The sequence below is a fragment of the Arachis hypogaea genome, chromosome 10 (assembly GCF_003086295.3).
Source record: "Arachis hypogaea cultivar Tifrunner chromosome 10, arahy.Tifrunner.gnm2.J5K5, whole genome shotgun sequence".
Lineage (NCBI taxonomy): Eukaryota > Viridiplantae > Streptophyta > Magnoliopsida > Fabales > Fabaceae > Arachis > Arachis hypogaea.
This window is the reverse complement of record NC_092045.1, coordinates 109,142,525-109,161,981: the sequence shown is the minus strand read 5'-3', so window position 1 is coordinate 109,161,981 and position 19,457 is coordinate 109,142,525. Positions and strand designations below refer to the sequence as shown.

General features: G+C 32.2%; 1 protein-coding gene across 1 annotated transcript; it reads right to left on the bottom strand.

The window, feature by feature from the left end:
• Nucleotides 1–13,974: 13,974 nt before the first annotated feature.
• On the bottom strand, nt 13,975–18,852 carry LOC112716430 (pectinesterase 31). The gene is made up of 6 exons (XM_025768337.3): nt 18,469–18,852; nt 17,704–17,808; nt 17,494–17,571; nt 16,214–16,401; nt 15,555–15,728; nt 13,975–14,268 (listed from the first exon to the last, which is right to left on the bottom strand). The coding sequence occupies exons 1-6, from the start codon at nt 18,721–18,723 to the stop codon at nt 14,118–14,120; spliced, it is 951 nt and encodes a 316-aa protein (XP_025624122.1). The 5' UTR covers nt 18,724–18,852; the 3' UTR covers nt 13,975–14,117.
• Nucleotides 18,853–19,457: the final 605 nt, after the last annotated feature.

Genomic DNA, 19,457 nt, shown 5'->3' with positions numbered 1-19,457 from the left:
TACACCCACACTCTTTCAAAGCAAATATCTAACTACACCTCACAACACTCTCTAATCAAAGAGTACAGAGAAAAAGAAAAATCAGATACAAGCTTAAAGTGTTTCTGACTGGTGCAAAAACAAATGGAGAACTTAGCCTCATATTTATAGCCTAGGCCACCCACTCCATTTGCTATCCTAAGCAATGTGGGACTAATTCAACCAAATCCTAACAAATTTTACCATGTCAAATAATGGTTGGAGTCTTGAAAATTTGGATTTTTTACATACTAGTATACAAGAAGATATCAAGGTAATGTAATGTTAACGGCCCAGTTTTCATCCAGTTTTTACTCGGTATAATCGTGGCCCGAAAATGTATAGATTTCATCGGGTCTAGGATCGGATTCGAGTCTAACATATTGGCCCGTTATATATTTGGGGTCGGGTCTGGATCACATCAAACCCGATTTTACCCGACTCATGCACACCCCTAGACAGAATAGGAAGAGAGATGAGAAAGGAAAAAAAAAGAAAAAATGAAAGAAGAAAAAGGAGAAGGCGATATCAATGAGTTGTGCTATCGTCGTCATCATTGTTGAAACAAGAAGGAGAGAGACTGAAAAAAAGAAGGGACACACAGTAATGAAAAATCAAAAGAGGAGGAAAGAAAGAAAGAGGAGGGTGTGCGAACGCTGTGGAGTCCACCGTGAAAGAGAGTAGTGAGAGAAAAAGAGAAGACCGAACTGAGGAAGAGGGGATAAATGCGAGCAGAAGAGAGAACAATGAATTATTTTTCTGTCATTGTCGCTGTGTTGATCTATCTCTGCGTTGCTGCTATCATTGTTGTTGTTGTGCCTCTATTCACCTAAGAATGCACCAAAGTTTCTAGACTCGCCGGCAACATCGTCCTTATGACTTTATGATCTGATTCGAATTCTTTCATCTTTCAATCTATTTTATTTTATTTTTTAAAAGTAATGTTATATTATTTTGTTAGAAATTATTTTTTTTAATGTGCATGTTAAAAATTTTAGATATAAATTATGTTAAATTTATGATTGGACTGTATTTTAATATAATAAATTTAATTGAATTATATTATAATTATGTTATTTTAAAAAAATTTAAAAATTAAAATCCATGAATAATCCTGGATATTCGACTTTTCTGCTGAAAGAATTAACAAAACTCATAATAAAAATAGAATAAAAAGAGGAGATATTTTTCTAATAAGACATTAATTATTAAGTGTTGTAACATTATTTATTTTTATAACAAAACCCATTATTTATTTTTTCTTTTTTAAGTGTTGGAACATTTCCTTTCTATTTGTTCCGAAAATAGTTGAGTTTTTATTCAATTATTAAAAAAGTACTCTGTATAGATTCATCCCCATTTTCTTAATTACTAGATATTAATTTAATGTGTTAAAATAAGAACAAATTAAATGAAAGCAGAAAAGGTTGATGAACATAAAAGACGCCAGGACAAATAGTAATCTATCTAAGCATGTGGTGGCTCTGATCTATACTCCTTTACCATAAACATGTGAAAAGAAATTGGACCATTGCATATGTTTATTTTAGCTATAACCTAGTCAAGTGGGTTAGTTACTAGGATCTTGTCATTGTTTCTTTTTTCTAATTTTACGTATACACACATACATTTACGCACATGCCAATTTTGAAGCCTTGTCCTTCTCCGACATATACACATACTCAATATATAATAAAAGGAAAAGTCAAAAGAATAACCAACCACCACCGACGAATAAGTTTTGAACTTTCTTTGATCATGTCTATTACAAGAATAATCAACAACGCTACTCAAAGCTCGTTTTGATATCAAAATAAATCCAACTCTTTTATGCATTAAATTCTGAAAAAAATGATACATCAATATACATAAGGAAAAATATTCGGTGCTGGTAATATCTTTGATGTGGGAATTTTTTCAATAGTTGTGGTTGGAATCAAACAGAACATAGAGATGTGCCTACAAAAAATATTCTAATATTTAAGTTAATAAATATTTAAGAGGTATAATAATTTTATGAATATAGAATGTTAGAAATAAGATATTTTAGTATTGGTAACATCTTTTTAACATATAATCCTTCGATAATTTAATTTGTTGTTTGAAAATTTTTTCATATAGCACATAGTTAAAGTAAAGTAGTGATTTTAAACTATAACTCGGTTGACAAGTCTAGTTGAACTAAAAAAATATAAAAATTTATCTATCAAAGATCCTTCGACACTCGAGAGTAATAAGTATTTATGAGATATAATAATTTTACGAATAAAAAATGGCAAAAATAAGGTAAAAAGTACTTTATGTAAATATTAAATTGATGAATATCATTTATATTTTATAACTGTTTGATTATTAAGTCATTGTTAGAAACAAGAGATTAAACTGGAGAAAGAATTTGTGTATTATTAAATATATTTAAGTTGTCTAGAATAATACAATATAGAAGGGTATTTATAGGTGCTAAGAGAATCAAAATAATAAAAACGTAATATCCTATCATAAATATTCAGATATGCTAAATAATGCTTGTTAGAAAGAAGAGACTAAACTGGAGAAAAGATTTGTGTATTATTGAGTGTAATCAAGTTGTTTAGAATGATACAATATAAAAGGGTATTTATAGGTACTAAGAGAATCGTAATAATAAAAACGTAATCTCCTATAATAAATATTGAGATATACTAAATAATTCTATTGATTCTAATTGATCCTAATTATATTCTAACATCCCCCTCAAACTCAAGTGACAACTTGAGTTTGAAACATATTTAAAACAACGAAATAAAAATAATGCATAAACTAATAGACGGATGCAGACGAAACTTCTAGAAGAAAGCACAGACGGAACTGTCAGAAAGAAGCGCAGATGGAACTGTCGCTGTCTGAAGAAATCGCAGATGGAACTGCCGCTGTCTGAAGGAATCGCAGATGAAACTGCCGTTGTCTGAAGGAAGTGCACATGAAACTGTCAGAAAGAAGCGCAGATAGAACTGCGGCTGTTTGAAGGAAGTACATATGAAACTGTCATGTAGACAGAACTAACACAAAGAGAACACAGACGGAACTGCCACGAGAGAATACAGACGGAACTGCCACGAGAGAACGAAAACTATATGATTTCTTCATGAGAATAGGTAAGCAGTAGATGACAATGGTATTTGATCATTCGACTCGGAAAAAAAACACAAGACCGGAAAAACAGGCTAATCGGTGAGGTGAAAAAGTATCAAAGGAGTGACAAAAGGAAAGGAAAAATGACATAAAAAAAGCAAAAACTACGGTGATTTCACCGCATGGAAAACAACCTATCCTTCTCAAGGAGGATACCATGGCTCTGATACCATGTTAGAAACAAGAGACTAAACTGGAGAAAGAATTTGTGTACAAGTTGTCTAGAATGATACAATATAAAAGGGTATTTATAGGTACTAAGAGAATCGTAATAATAAAGACGTAATCTCCTATAATAAATATTCAAATATACTAAATAATTCTAATTGATCCTAATTATATTTTAACAATGCTAATTAATCCTAATTGATCCTAATTATATTATAACATCTTTCCTCAAACTCAAGTGACAACTTGAGTTTGAAACTTATTTAAAACAACGAAATAAAGAGAGAGAAAAAAAACTGCATAAACTGATAGAATGGGTGCAGATGAAACTGCCGGAAGGAAGCGTAGATGGAACTACCGCTTGTCTGAAGGAAGCGCAGATGGAACTGCCGCTGTCTGAAGGAAGCGAAAGGAAGCGCAGATGGAACTGCTGTCGAAGGAAGCGAAAGGAAGCGCAGATGGAAGTGTCGTTGTCTGAAAGATGCACAGACTAAACTGTTGGAAGGAAGCAGATGAAACTGCCACAAAAAAATACAGACGGACAAGAAAACGCAGACGGAACTACCATAAGAAAACGCAGACAAAACTGTCACGAGGAAAGCAAACGGAACTACCGAAAGAGAAAGAATAGAAAAACAGCGGATGACATTAGTGTTTGATCATTCGACTCGGAAAGACACAAAACGGAGAGAATATGCTAGTCGGTAAGGTGAAAAAGCATCAAAGAAGTGACAAAAAGGAAGGGAAAAAATGGCACGGAAAAAAATATGAAAAATACGGTAATTTCAACGGTAATTTCAACCGAAGAAAAATAACCAATCCTCCTCAAGGAGGATACATGGCTCTGATATCATGTTAAAAACAAGAGATTAAACTGAAGAAAGAATTTGTGTATTATTGAGGATATTCAAGTTGTCTAAAATAATACAATATAAAAGGATATTTATAGATGTTAAGAAAATTATAATAATAAAGACATAATATTCTATAACAAATATTCAGATATACTAAATAATACTAATTAATTTTAATTGATCCTAATTATATTCTAACACTCAATCAGTCATGACTCATGATTAATAAAATTGGCTATTGTGAACTAAGAATGAATAATAATTAAGATTAAATTATAATTCATCATGAGCAATTAAGTCAAATTATAATTTTTATTGCTTAACGAATAAAAAAACTCATTTAGGCGGTATTTAGATATTATCCTTTAGAAATTAAAAAATACGTATAATTGTAGAAAAAGATATAAAGGAGAAAAAAATCTTTGGCTAAGATAATTTGATTGTATTTAAACAGAATTGTGTCGTTATATTTTTTGTCTTAGAGTTATGTTGTCACTACTCAGAAAAAAAATGTCTCTGTTTTTTATTATTGATATCTTTTATTTATTTTTTATTTCTCTTTATCTCTAAATATTAAATTTATCTAATAATAAAGACTTCTGGTAACAAAGATGAAGTCTTAAATTTAAATTTCATCATCATTAATATACGAAAATATACTCCGATGGTCTTTCAAAAAATTTCATTCTAAACAAAAGGAATATAATTTGATGTTAATAATTAAAATGGTCGTTCAAAAATTATATCATTCATTTAATTTTCTAAAAATTAGAGCCAATTTAAAAGATTAAATTGACACATACTTTTTTATAGAGTATTTTAACTAACTTTTTAAAACGACAGGTTGAGTATTTTTTTGTCTTTAACGTTTTGGGTTAAAATTAAAATTGTTCTCAATTTTTTTTATTAATATCATCTTTAACGTTACAAAACGTTATAAAATAAATTTTTTCTAATTTTTAGACCAAAATATCCTTAACCTCAAATTTACTCTCTGTCCTCATTCTTTCTTTTACTTTCAGCAACCACAAATGAAATGAACAAACAAAAAGGAAGAGAGAACAAAAAATAAGAAAAAAAATGGAGAAAGAGATGCATAATCAAAAGGAAAAAGAAGAGAAGAAGAAGAAAAAGCAGGCATCGCCAGCGAAAAAAGACTGATCGTTGACATTCTCTTTCGGTGACGACTCCATCCCGTTCTGATAGCAATGACAAACAGGATCGATGTGGAGTGGTGAAGATTTGAGTAAGGAGAGTTGTTATTGTTGATGACGATGATGGAAGGGGTAGATAATACGTACACTTGGCTGGCTCCAGTGGCAATAGTGACCAAGCAACAGCAATCTCTCTCTCTCTCTAACTAGCGACAACATCGACTTTCTTCAGTGACCAAGCAGCAGCAATCTCTCTCTCTCTCTCTTTCTCTCTCTCTCTCTCTCTCTGATAAATTAGCGACAACATTGACTTTTCTCTTCGTCATGCCCTCTTTTTTCTCCTTCCAATTTTTCTTCCCTCTCTTGCTTCCAATTTTACTACGGGGAGCAATAGTGATGAATGAATATTGTTGTGATAAGAGTGTGTGCATGTGTGGTGGTGAGTGAAAAATGAAATTGTAGCAATGTAAATGGCAGTAGATGTGATAAGTAGTAAAGTGAGGTGAACATTGGAGTGAGGAGGACGAGGAAAAGAGATGATGATGAAGAAAATCTCATGTCTTAAGCTGTTCAAGCTGTGATGCTGATGGTTTGATGAACCAGAAAAGATTAAGAGAGGGAGAAAAATAAGTTCTTCTCATTGTTGAAGAGAATGAAAAATCCCCTTAAAAAATATTTGTTGAGTTATTACACCTTATATACTATGTACTCTTTATGTACTCTCACTAAAAAATAATTACAATGGTAAAATTATTGATAAAAAGAATAATCTAGGTAACACCCTCCCGCAAGCTAGAATTGTGTAAATCTAACAATCCTAGCTTGGAAACATTAGCAAGAAAAGGACCCGGTGGTAGAGCCTTGGTAAGAAAATCAACAAGTTGATCTTTGGAACAAACTAGCATAAGATAAATGAGACCAGACAAATGCTTCTTACGAACAATGTGGCAGTCCACTTCAATGTGTTTGGTTCTTTCATAAAAGATGGGATTATTGACAATGTGAATGGCGGACTGGTTATCACAGAATAGAGTGATAGACTTTTGAAGTGGCAAACCAATGAAATCCATTAAGAAAGATAACCAACTAGCTTCACAAGTGGCAACAACTAATGAGAGAGTTCCCAAGCATGAAGCAATAACCGGAAACAGAGCGATGAGTATCGGCACAGGTAGCCCAGTCAGCGTCGGCAAATCCAGTGAGATGCAGATTAGAAGTAGAGGAGAAGAAGAGACCAGTTACAGGTCGGCCTTTTAAATATCAGAGTACGTGAAAAGTAGCCTGTAGGTGAGAAGTGGTTGCACAACCCAAAAATTGGCTCAAACGTCCCACAGCATAAGAGATATCGGGTCTAATGTTTGTGAGGTAAAGGAGTCGACCGACGATCTGTCGGTAAACAGTGTTGTCTGTTAAAATGGTACCTGATTCCTTTGAGAGTTTCTGACTATAATCAAATGGGGGTAGAGAGAGGCTTGCAATCTAGATAACCAAAATCTTTGAGAAGGTCCATGGTGTACTTTCGCTGATAAATGTGAATTCCAGAGTAAGAGCGTGCCACTTCTATTCCCAAGAAGTATTTGAGATTACCAAGATCCTTTATTTTGAATTTGTCATCCAAATTTTGCTTGATGGAATTGATTTCGCCAATGTCATTCCCGGTTAAAACCAAGTCATCAACATATACTAGAATAGCAGTGAAGCTTTCAGATTGTTTCTTGATGAAGAGTGAATGATCATCAAAGAACTGCTTATAACCAGCATCCACAAGAGTCTGTGTGAGCTTATGTTCCATTGCCTGCTTGCTTGCTTAAGCCCATATAGAGACTTTTGCAATTTACAAACCAAACCTGGTTGAGACACAACCAAATCGGGTGGTATCTTCATATAAACTTCCTTGTCCAAATCTCCATGAAGGAAGGCAGTGTTGCGTCCAGCTGTTTCAAATGCCATTTCTTTGCCGCTGCTAATACTAACATTACTCGTGGGGTAGTCATTTTGACAACTGGACTAAAAGTATCACTATAATCTATTCCTTGCACTTGAGTGAATCCTTTTGCAACTAGCCTCGCTTCGTGCCTCTCTATGGTGCCATCGGGATTGAATTTTACCCAAAAAACCCATTTGTATCCCACAACCTTCTTGTCTTTTGGGAGTTCAGTGAGACACCAAGTTCTGTTCTGATCTATAGCTGTCAATTTATCTTGTATTGCCTTTCTCCAACATTCATGTGCAGCCGCTTCCTCATAAGTGTTAGCTTCTTGATTTGAGGTGATGGCTAGAGACAGTGACTTATATTTTAGGGTTAGTTTATCATATGACAAGTGTTGTGAGATAGGATATAAAGAGTTAGAGTTAGTAAAGTTGCTAGAGTGAACTGTGTGGGTTGTCATACAATGATAGTCCTTCAAATAAGCAGGCATTTTTTTTACTCTTTCAGATTTTCTAGTAATGCAGTCATGTGTGATGTTAGAGTGTTGTGATGCAGGTGCATTGTTAGTGTGTGGTGTGGTAATGGGTGCAATGGTGTGTGAGGAAATTGGTGAGTGCATTAAGCTTGAGAAATGTTCATTTGAATCTGTGAGTATGGTATGTGTAGGTGATTGCAAATGATATGTGGATGGTGTATCATATTGAAAAAGATCAATGCATTGTGGAGTACAAGTGGATACCACAGAAATGTCAGTGCTAGTGGAATGTAAAAATGGAAAATGAGTTTCATAAAAAGTTACATTTCTGGATATGAAAATTTACTTTGATTTTAAATCAATAAGTCGAAAACCCTTTGTTCCTAATTTAAAACCGAGAAAAGCTATTTTTCTGGCTCCTGGGTCTAATTTTGTTTTTGAATTTGTTAATGTGGAGGCATATGCAAGAAAACCAAATACTCTTAAATATGAAAGGTAGGTAAGTTACCATACAAAATCTTGTAAGGACTAGCATTATCCAGGTTAGTACTAGGCAGCTTATTAATTAGGTGAATGGCATGAGAAACTGCGTATTGCCAAAAACAATGTGAAATTCGTGATTGAAATAACAATGCTCTAGCAACACTTAAAATATGCTGGTATTTTTTCTCTACAATCCCGTTTTGCTTTGGTGTTTCTACACAAGTTTGGTGTAAAATTCCAGTTGATGCAAAAAATGATTTTAGAGTGAACTCTGGTCCATTGTCAGTCCTTATACACTTAACTTATTTTTCAAATTGTACTTTGATAAAATTCACAAAATTAATAACCAATTATGATGCTTCAGATTTGGTTTTTATAAAAAAAATCCAAGTGAATCTGCTCTTGCCATCCACCACAGTAAAAAATACCTATGTCCTTCATTAGAAGGGACAGAAATAGGACCCCAGATATCCATATGAACTAAGTCAAAATAATCTTTTATTTCAGTTGTACTAAGATTAAAAGATAATTTCTTTTGTTTTGCAAAATGACATTAATCACAAGGAAGTTTTGAACCAATCCAATCTATAAAAGGATAATACTTCTTCAGAAAAATCAATTTATGTATGGGTATGTGTCCTAATCTAAGATGCCAAATGTTATTGTGCTCACTGTGTGAAGGTGTAGTGGGATGAGTAGTAGTCGAAGTTGCCGCCAATGAAGCTTGCTTTGTTGGAAGAGGGAGAAAGTGAGAGAATTTTGGTTCTCTACTCATTGTATATAACCCTTCTATACACTCAGCAATGCCAATCATCTTTGATGTGGATCGATCTTATATCTCACAACATTTATCATTGATTAACAGTTGACAATGTAAGTTTGAGGTTAACTTTGACACGGAGATCAGTTTAAAATCAAAAGAAGGAATGTATAAAACATGTTGAGTTAAGAAATTAACTAGATTAGTTAGTGATGACAAACATTATTTTATTGGTCAAAATAAATAATTAAATGATGATTATTTATAATGATATGTTGCAGGCCAAATACAGTAGCAGTCCAAGTAAATGAGAAAAATATATAAACAAGGCTGGTGGGCTAAAATGAAAATGAAGCCCAAAAAAAAAAATAAGGAACCAACATGCTGAACTTTAATAAAAACCTTTTCCAAGCCCGATTTGTTCTCTCAATTCAAATTCTTCCCATGTGCATTCACCAAAAGTAACGTACACCTAACTTGTCTAAATCAGAACTCAGAAAAAAAAAAGAGAAAAAGCTTGGTCCTCAAGCTGTTCATAGAAGAAGAAAGAAAGAGAAGATTAGGCGAGAAAGGTTCAGGTCAAATCAGCAAGTTCAAACCAAATCCAGCTTAGGCAAAGGTTAAAGGTAAATCATTTCCTATTGTATGAATATTGCGTTCCTCTCTTCTTCCCAACTCTCTGCCACTCCGAAAATGGCTTTCAAGGAAAAGTTGACTTCTGCTCTAATCTGCTGTATATCTACAGTCACAAATGATTCTTGGAGACCAAGTAGCTTCTCAATGGCCATGATCTGGGTTTACCATTGAGGATGTCTGTTTTCTGCTTTCCTATGGTTTTCGGTCAAACAAGAGATGGTCAGAGCAAAGTTTTCATTATGAGGATTAATGAAAAAAAGTGAGACAATGGGTTGGTGAAGCTCAAGGCTCAAGAAGTTGACCTAGGAAGAGCAACCAAGCAACATTTAAGGAGATAAAAGAAGATTTTTCTTCATTTAGAACCAAGGAGAGAAAACCAGAGTTTGGTGAGTTATGTTCTGTAAAGAAGTTCCTCTACTTGGATAATGCTTTCTTTCAAAGAAACATTCGGCGAATACTGAAGAACTGAATCTGAGGTTTGCAAATCTGGTTTATCACAGAGCAAAGAGGCTGTTGATGAAGTCAATCTCCTTCATGTTTTTATAGATTGTAATGTACTTTTCTATATTTATCTTTCTATAATTTCTTGTGTGAAAAGACATATTGAGAGAGCTCAAGTAAAAGCCATGAGTGAAAAAAAGGCTGAGTGATACACTTGAGATAAAAGTCTAGAGTAATTTTCAGATTTCTTTAGGTATGTCTACGTCTTGTATCTTGTACTTGAGAGGTATCCCTTTCTTAGTTGGGTCAGCACTAAGAGTGAAGAGTTAGGTATTAGCATAGCCAATGTCAAGTTAGGTTAGAACTTGAGTGTGAAAGGATTGGGTCAACCCTGTGGAATTGGTGTATGTAATACTTTTAACTATAGTGGAAATTCCTCCATTGTTGTGGAGGAGACTGGACGTAGGTTGCATTGCACATGGCAACCGAACCAGGATACATGCTGGTGTTAACTTCTCTCTTCTCTGCTGTGTTCTGTTTTTTTATATTCATGAGACAAAAATAAATTGTCTCATAAATTTTTCGTTGCTGAGTTTAAACAGAATCAAAATTGAAAGTGTGTTTTAAAGGGTCTTTTCAGCAAATGAAAAGAAAGACATAGATTCAACCCCCCTTCTCTAAGTCTATCACAACCTTCAAAACATTTTTGAGAAAAAAAATTTAGAGAATGTGATTGTGCCAATGATGGTGCTAACAGTTTTGGTCCCATTTGGCAATATCACATTGATTGGAGCAATATTTTGAAAACTTGCAAAATCTTTTAAGTCAAAAGTCACATGATCTGTTGCACCGGAATCAATGACCCATAGTGCAGATTTTGGAGTGATAATACTCATAATTCTCGCATTAAAATGTAATGCAATGGTTTTACCTGGAGTGGAAGTCTAAATGGAATTAGTCAAAATTTGATTTGCATTATGAGGTTGTTGCTGCACACTTTTGTCTTTGATCAACTCTAACAAGGCAAATCTTTGCTCTGGAGTGAACCCAGATCTTGATATTCCAGTGTTCTCTTAGAGACAATTGAGTTGGGATTGTTTGTCACTAAGTATATCACCATGCCCCTCAGTGATCACATGATTGATGGTGGTGTTATGTTGCTGCCGTTGATAAAAATTAAAGGAGTACCCATGCTTCTTATAGCATACATCTTCTGTGTGGCCTTGCTTGTTACAATGAGAGCAAGCCAATGTAGCTCCACGACCTCTACAATGGGAGGATATGTTTACCATGTTCGTCATTTTGAGAAATTAATGAATCACAGAGTAATAAGGATTCAAATCTTCTCTAAGCCTATCACAACCTTCAAAACATTTTTGAGAAAAATTTTTTTAGAGAATGTGATTGTGCCAATGATAGTGCTAACAGTTTTGGTCCCATTTGGCAATATCACATTGATTGGAACAATATTTTGAAAACTTGCAAAGTCTTTTAAGTCAAAAGTCACATGATCTGTTGCACTGGAATCAATGACCTATAGTGCAGAGTTTGGAGTGATAATACTCATAATTCTCGCATTAAAATGTAATGCAATGATTTTACTTGGAGTGGAAGTCTGAATGGAATTAGTCAAAATTTGATTTGCATTATGAGGTTGTTGCTGCACACTTTTGTCTTTGATAAACTATAACAAGGCACATCTTTGCTCTGGAGTGAACCCAGATCTTAATATTTCAGTATTCTCTTGGAGACAATTGAGCTGGAATTGTTTGTCACTGAGTATACCACCATGCCCCTCAGTGATCACGTGATTGATGGTGGTGTTATGTTGCTACCGTTGATAAAAATTAAAGGAGTACCCATGCTTCTTATAGCATACATCTTCTGTGTGGCCTGCTTGTTACAATGAGAGCAAGCCAATGTAGCTCCACGACCTCTACAATGGGAGGATATGTTTACCATGAGAAATCAATGAATCACAAAATAATAAGGATTCAGATCTTCTTCCTTCTAACTCATTGATCGGAATAGCTATGTTCACAAAAAAAGAATCTTGCGTAATAGCCTCTCATCAAACTCTATTGGATGAGTTTGAAGGAAGAGGTAAGAATGGGAAAAAAATGTCGAAAGAAAAATTAAGGATAGAGAGAAAATAACGAAATTGAATTGGATCTCAATTCACAATTTTTTTTAATTGGATCCACGCTCACCGCACCATGAAGAAAATCTCATGTCCTAAGCTGTTTAAGCTGTGATGTTGATGGTTTGATGAACCAGAAGGGATTAAGAAAGAGAGAAAAATAAGTTCTTTTCATTGTTGAAGAGAATGAAAAATTTCCTTAAAAAATACTTGTTGAGTTATTACACCTTATATACTATGTACTCTTTATGTACTCTCACTAAAAAATAATTACAATGATAAGCCTATTATTGATAAAAAAAATAATCTATGTAACAGATGATGATGAGTATTTTGACTTAAAAATTAGAAAAATGATGATTTTATAACGTTTTAAAATGTTGAGGATGATATTAATAAAAAAATTGAAGACGATTTAAATTTTGACCCAAGACATTATAAACAAAAAAAATACTTAATCCTAAAACCTCAATTCAAGTTTTTGGATCACATGCATTCCATCATTGTCTCCTCAAATCATTAACCAACATGCATAATCATCATTCGTTTTTTAACCTCGAATGCTTTTGTGTTTGATAAAAGGTTTAAATAAAAAACGTGAATAAAAGCCTAAAGTTACTCACTAGATTGAGATCACTAATAAATACATGTTTGCTATTATACCTAAAATTATTCTCTAATTATTAAAAAAATTAAATAAATAATTTTAAATTTATTATAAAAGATAAATTAGACAAATGGTTAGAAGAAAGTATAAGGAGACAACACTTATTGTGAATAATATAAATAACGGATTAAAAAATATTAAATTAATTTCAAAAATCAAATTTTTACTTAATTATGAATAATCATATTTTTAAATTTGAATAACTAGAATTAGTCAACTTAATCTCTTCTAAATACACCTTCACACCTTGTCCCATCTCCGCCTCTATAGTTCGTCGTCGCCGTTGCTGCCACAGCCGGAGAGAGCTCTAACGCGAGGTGCATGTTAAAAAAAATCCAGTATATAGAAAGAAACATCCTATATTCGATATGCATAGGAAGGAAACATCCAATGTATATAAAAAGAAACATCCAATATTCTATAGGCATAGAAAGAAACATCCATAGCATATAAAAAAAAGCAACCAGTTTAACGAGGAAAGAAACATTCTCTGTAACATAAAACCTTAACTATATACTAATCTATTGTATACTAATGGAGTGAATAAAGACCAGTGACGCGCGGTGAAAAGCAGGGAAGACTCGACGGCAAGGTGTGGAGGCTTGGTTAGAGATGCGGCGTCGGAATAGTGGTGGAACGAAGATTCCAGCGCTGCGAGGTAGAGGAAGAGGCACGCACTTTGCGGGCTTCAAAAGCTGATGAGCAGCGGCGCACGAGAGAAGAGGAAGAGACGCGTCGGCGCGGCATGGAGGGAGAGGCAGCGATGTGGCGTTGGGCAACAACGGCAAACCATGTAGGTGGCGGCGGTGGTGCACTGTAGACTCGCAATGGCGGCGGCGCAAAGAAGCTTCATGACCAGCGACGGTTGGCAGCGGTACAGGAGGAGACGACGCTCGGAAGGATGAAATTAGGATTTAGTAGAGATAAAAGGTAAGGGTAAAAATAAAGATGGATAATTAGGTTGGGATGTTTTTTTATAGTTATTGAACCTAAAAGGTATTATTCACATTGTTTGCACCTGTCATTGTCTACCGAGCAGAATTCAATATTAAATACCAAGTGAAAGGCACTATAAAATTAGTCAAATATGATATCTTGTTTTATATGTGGAATTGAGATTGATAAGCACTTCAAAATTCAAGATACTTATTCAAGTATTTGAGACAGTCTCATGTCAAAAAAGTGTTGTCCTCATCAGTGATAATGTGATATTGTTATTTCTAAGCAAAATATGGAACCTTGAAGGCCATTCTTTGAGCAAGCCAAGGTTTATTTGCTTCTGGATCAATGAAGCTATGAAGCAAGAACTGTTCTGCTTCTTCTCTGGCCCATTTGACCCGTTTTGATCGGCAATAACCCGGCCCGAAACACCTGTATCGCATTCAAATATTAATTTGATCTCTAGAAAAAGTACAAAATAAAATAGATGGATATATCTTATTCTGTACAAGGAAGGACCAACTTAACTAATATTCAAAATTTTATTTTAATTTAGCAGGTCATAAATATTTTGTAAATGGTTGCAACTAAGACATATTAGTCACATATATATGCGACAATTTAGATTGTATTTAGTTTTTCTTTTTCGATAGAGGATTTTATAGGCATCCAAATGAAAATATTTTTACGGTAAAAATGATAGTTAATACATGTTATCTTTAATCACATATATCAGATTATTTAATTATTTTTAGCTATTATTTTTGTATAAAAAAATTTTGTGACTATGTTTATTATAACATACTATCAAGGATGTAAAAATTAGAGGTGGCAAAACAGGTCGATCCGTCCGAATTCGCCCCACCCACCTAAACCTGTCCCGCCAATTATAATGGATTTAAAATGTTTGTCCGTTCTGTTTTATGGCGGATTGACGGGTTAGTGGACTAGCCCGTTTGTCTTTTTTTTAAATAAAATCTATTAAAATTAAGCAAAAAATAATAATTAAAAAATTAAATACAAAAAAAATAATTAAATTATAATATAATTTTTTCATTATCTTTTTTAATTTTTAACTTTAATAAAATTGTTCAAAATAATATTTGTCAATAGAATCATTTTATTTTAAAAAAAAGTCACATAATTTAAGCATATATACGAAATAGTAAAATAAAATAAATAAAGTTAATAACTAAAAGAATAATTAAAAAAGAGTTTAAAATTTATATAATTATTAATTTTGTAGTAGTAATCACTTTTTTATTTAATAAAAAAAAAATTCTTGGCCCGGCGGGCCGGCCCACCCCGCCCTGCCAAAACCCGCAAATTTAGTGGTGCGAGTTTGGCGGATTTTTTTTTAATTTGGCGGATTTCAAAATCTAGCCCGACCCGCCTTTTTTAGCGGGTTCGGCAGATCGGCCCGACGGATTCGACCCCTTTTGCCACCTCTAACAAAAATGGGTATACAAATAAAAATTAACTCTTTGGACATACCTAACATTATAAAAATTAACAACAATATTATATATATAAAAAATTAGCCACCAAATTAACTACTCATATAAAATATATGTTAAAATATAAAATATAAATTAAAAATAAATTTACACCATATTCATATATAATAATTAATTTAGTCACTTATTTTTTATATGCACTTAGCATTTTTGTAAAATTAAATATGACTAAAAATGAAAGGGCTTAAAGAAGAGAAGTACCTGTATTCAAAAAAGCAAGCAGTTTTCTCATTGTCAGCTTTACCCCAATTGTTCCAACCAGCAAGTTGTATACATGGATCCATATAAGTGAATGCAAAGACCACTCTTGCAAAGGGTCCCCATGGTCTTCCAAGATATGCATATTCCCTTCCCCCATTACCTGTGATAACACATCTGCCATGCAAATATTTCATCAACTTAAAAGGATTACAACCAAAACTCAGCTAAATTATTTAGTCTCTTTAAGAATGCTGCTGCTCTATAACTCATCAAGTGGAACTTTGGGGGGCTTTTAGAGGGTCTAGACCTTGCTTTGAATATGAGATTATCATATTAGTATTGAAGTAGACTCTATGATAGTAGTCAAATTATGCTCATATAAGTGATAAAAAAATTAATTTGACTCATAGTTATATATTTTAAAGAATAATATAACTAATTTAACTTGTAATGGACCGATTTAAAAAAATGAATCATCTTTCGACGACGAATTTAAGTATTAACCTAAAGTATCCAAGTTAAAACACAATTTGCATTATTCTATGGAAAACATGATAAAGTGTAGGAAAGGAAAGGAAACTAACCCTATTTCCCAAGTAAAATTTTTAGAACTTCTAGTGAAAAATAAGAAAGAAAGATAGATGAGAATGATCACACACCTTTGGAACACAAAACCAGTTGTTTCATGTGGAGATTTTCTGCTCTGTGCTGTTATGAAGCCTTGAGATTTGCAGTGGATATGACAATGCTCCAAGAGTGCAGTGCTATTGCCGAAAATGAAGTCCACACTTCCTTCAATGTAGCAATCTCTAAAATATTGTTTGCCATAATGTGAATACAGTGTGTCCTGCATCATAATTATGAAACAAAATCATTAATTTATTCCACTTTTTTAATTCAAGTTGTTATAATTATTTCAGCAAAAAAATAGGCTATAAATTAAAAAAGTCATTTAGATAAAGATGTCAAAAATATCTTTTTTTTAAAGATATTTTTTTAAAAATTAAAATTTAACACATATAATTAATTAAACTATGTTATTTTTATTAAAATTAGATGGAACAAATCAATTTAGCCAAAAATTAATAAATTTAATTTGAACCGGTATAAATATCTTTTAATTTATAGAAGATAATTCTGTTCAGATTAAGAATCACATTATAGTAGGATTAATTTTTTACTTCTTAAATGCTTTTTATGAACCGTTCATTTCTTGTTAATTAAATAAATATTTTTTATTTATTATATTTTATATTAATAATTTACATTTATAATTTATAGTTTAAAATTTAAGATTTAAATTTTAAAATTTAGAATTTAGAGTTTAAGATATTTTATTTTTTATTTTTTCTTTCTTTTTTATTTTTAATAATAAATTAATTTTCAAAGAATATTGATTTTTTAGAAGACATTATAGCATTCGTTCTAGTTCTATCAATGGAGAATTTTCTATTTACAAATACGAATCAACCTCTCTTTAAAAAAATAGGGTAAAGTATATTTTTTATTTTTGAAATTTGTCAACATTTTTAAAAATATTCTTAAATTTTATTTGTTTTAATTTTGTTTCAACAATTTTTTTTTTGTATTAAATGTACCTCTGACAGTTATTTTTTCAAAAAATTTAGAATCAATCTAATAATAATGTATGACAATTATATTTTATTTATTTATTTGTGTTGAAAATTGTGCTTATGAAATTATTGCCAGGAGTATATTTTATGCAAATTAAAAACTATTATGATAAAATTAAAACAAAATAAAAGTTAAGAGTATTTTTAATACTTTTAGCAAATTTTAAAAACAAAATATACTTTATTAAAAAAATATATATAACATGTCAACTTGACTAGAATACAAAATTTTGAAAAAGAAAAAGAAAATCTAAAGAAGCTTTTAAACTATAAAGTACTAATTAAATATAAAAGAGTGAAGAGACCTGCCATCCAAGGAACCTGCAATTATAGAAAGCACATCGATCAGCTGTTACTCTCATTGCCACAGCTTGCCCTGAACCCTTCCACCAAAAACAACCTCACACTTTGGTTATAAATTATAATCAAATTTCATAATAAACAAACTAACTTCATATTTATAATTCAAATTCACATAATAAGTTTACTCGTTAAAAGCAGAGGAAAGTGATTACCTGAGGGGAAGAATTCTCGAAGGTAATGTTCTCAGCAATGAAGTCTTCACCTTCCACAATGGTGCTGCCACAACCAAACGTTCCTCCTCCTATCACCTTTTCACCCTGCAACCGCAAAATACAACATAAAAAGGTAATACTAATTTTTTATGCAATGATGATGTAAAACAATTTTACATAATTATTTAATTAGATTCATATATTTAAATGACTTTTAAAATTATAAAACTAGTTATTTTTATTTATGTGATAAGATATGATTAATTGTATGTATAAAACTTGTTTATACTGAATCATATTATGTAGAGCATAAATATAAATAATATTTAATAAATACTACATTGAAATGGAAATATGCATCAATAAAACTTATTTGAGGGACAATTTTAATGTGCCTTAAAATTTTTGGAGAGTTATTTATTTATTTTATTGATAGAGCTAATTTGAATGTTCACTCAAAAAATATATAACATGAGTAATGCTATATATATAGGTACAAGTTTTGTGGTGAACTAAATCCAACTAATTTACTCGAATATCAACAAAAATTATTTTCATTACTGTTATTCGTCATTCACTCAAATTTTATTATTTAATTTGGTTAGACTTTATTTTAAAAAAAAAACTTATATGATTACATGCACCAAATAAAAATATAAACCATCAACGAGTTATAATTCAAATGACATAACTTTGCAGATTAGAGACTCATAAGTCCTAACTTTGGAAAAAAAATAAAAATAACAAATAAAAACATGAACCTACTTTGTGGTGTTGGATTCTTGCAGCAGTGTTATTCCATGTGAGAACAGTGTCCTCAAGGAATATGCCGGAAAGCGTGATGAACCTCTTTGTTTTCGCCACATAAACAGGCTGCCGGTAGGTTCCCGGGGCCACCCGGATCACCGTCCGGCGAGTGTTGCCTACCGGCACCGCATCGATAGCCTCCTGCACCGTCCGGTAGTCTCCTTTTCCGTCCTGTGACACCGTTATAACTTTAACAGAATGCGGAGCCTCCATTAATTGTAGTAGCTTCTTCTATTCTCTATGACTCTTTCAAATTCAACCATTCTCTCTGGCCTTTTATTCGGTGAGAGTAGCTTGTAGAGAACGCAGAGAATCTAAAGAAAATTAAAGGAATCGCACCACACACAATATATATTGAGATTCATATTCTTGGTTGGTCTGTTATCTTAACTTTTTTTTTAAATATTATTATAATAATAAGTTAATAACACTTGCTCGTTTAGTTTCGGGCAGAATATATATTATGCTAATAATAACTTGGAGTTATATAAACATATACCTAATATTCATATTGGTTCTTTAAGTTATATTGGTAGCTCAATCTGATTTTTTTTTAATTTTCAGTTTATTCTGTTTGATTCTAGCTATAACTTAATCTCTGTGACTAACTATTAGTTTTTAATTATGTTTTTACTTTTTAGTGCTATATTGAGATAAAGAATAAATTACCATTTGTATCCATAAAAGATATAAACACTGACAAATGTATCCATATAAGAATAAAACGACAATTGTATCCACTGAAGATAGTTTCTGTGTGCCACCCTGACGGACCAATTGTGTAACCAATGTCCGCGTACTCTTGGCACACGGAAACCATCTTCTATGGTTATAATTATCGTTTTATTTTTATATAGGTATATTTGTTAGTATCTGTATTTTTTATGGATACAAATAATAATTTATTCTTGAGATAAATTAATAACGGTCACGTTAGATTCTTTAAT

Excerpts from the sequence above, each read along its gene's own strand:
- LOC112716430 (XM_025768337.3), bottom strand. The coding sequence starts at position 18,723 with ATGGAGGCTCCGCATTCTGTTAAAGTTATAACGGTGTCACAGGACGGA. Across the intron at positions 17,809-18,468 it reads CAAGAATCCAACACCACAAA|GGTGAAAAGGTGATAGGAGG; the intron begins GTAGGTTCATGT and ends TTGCGGTTGCAG. Across the intron at positions 16,402-17,493 it reads GCAGGTTCCTTGGATGGCAG|GACACACTGTATTCACATTA; the intron begins GTCTCTTCACTC and ends ATTATGATGCAG.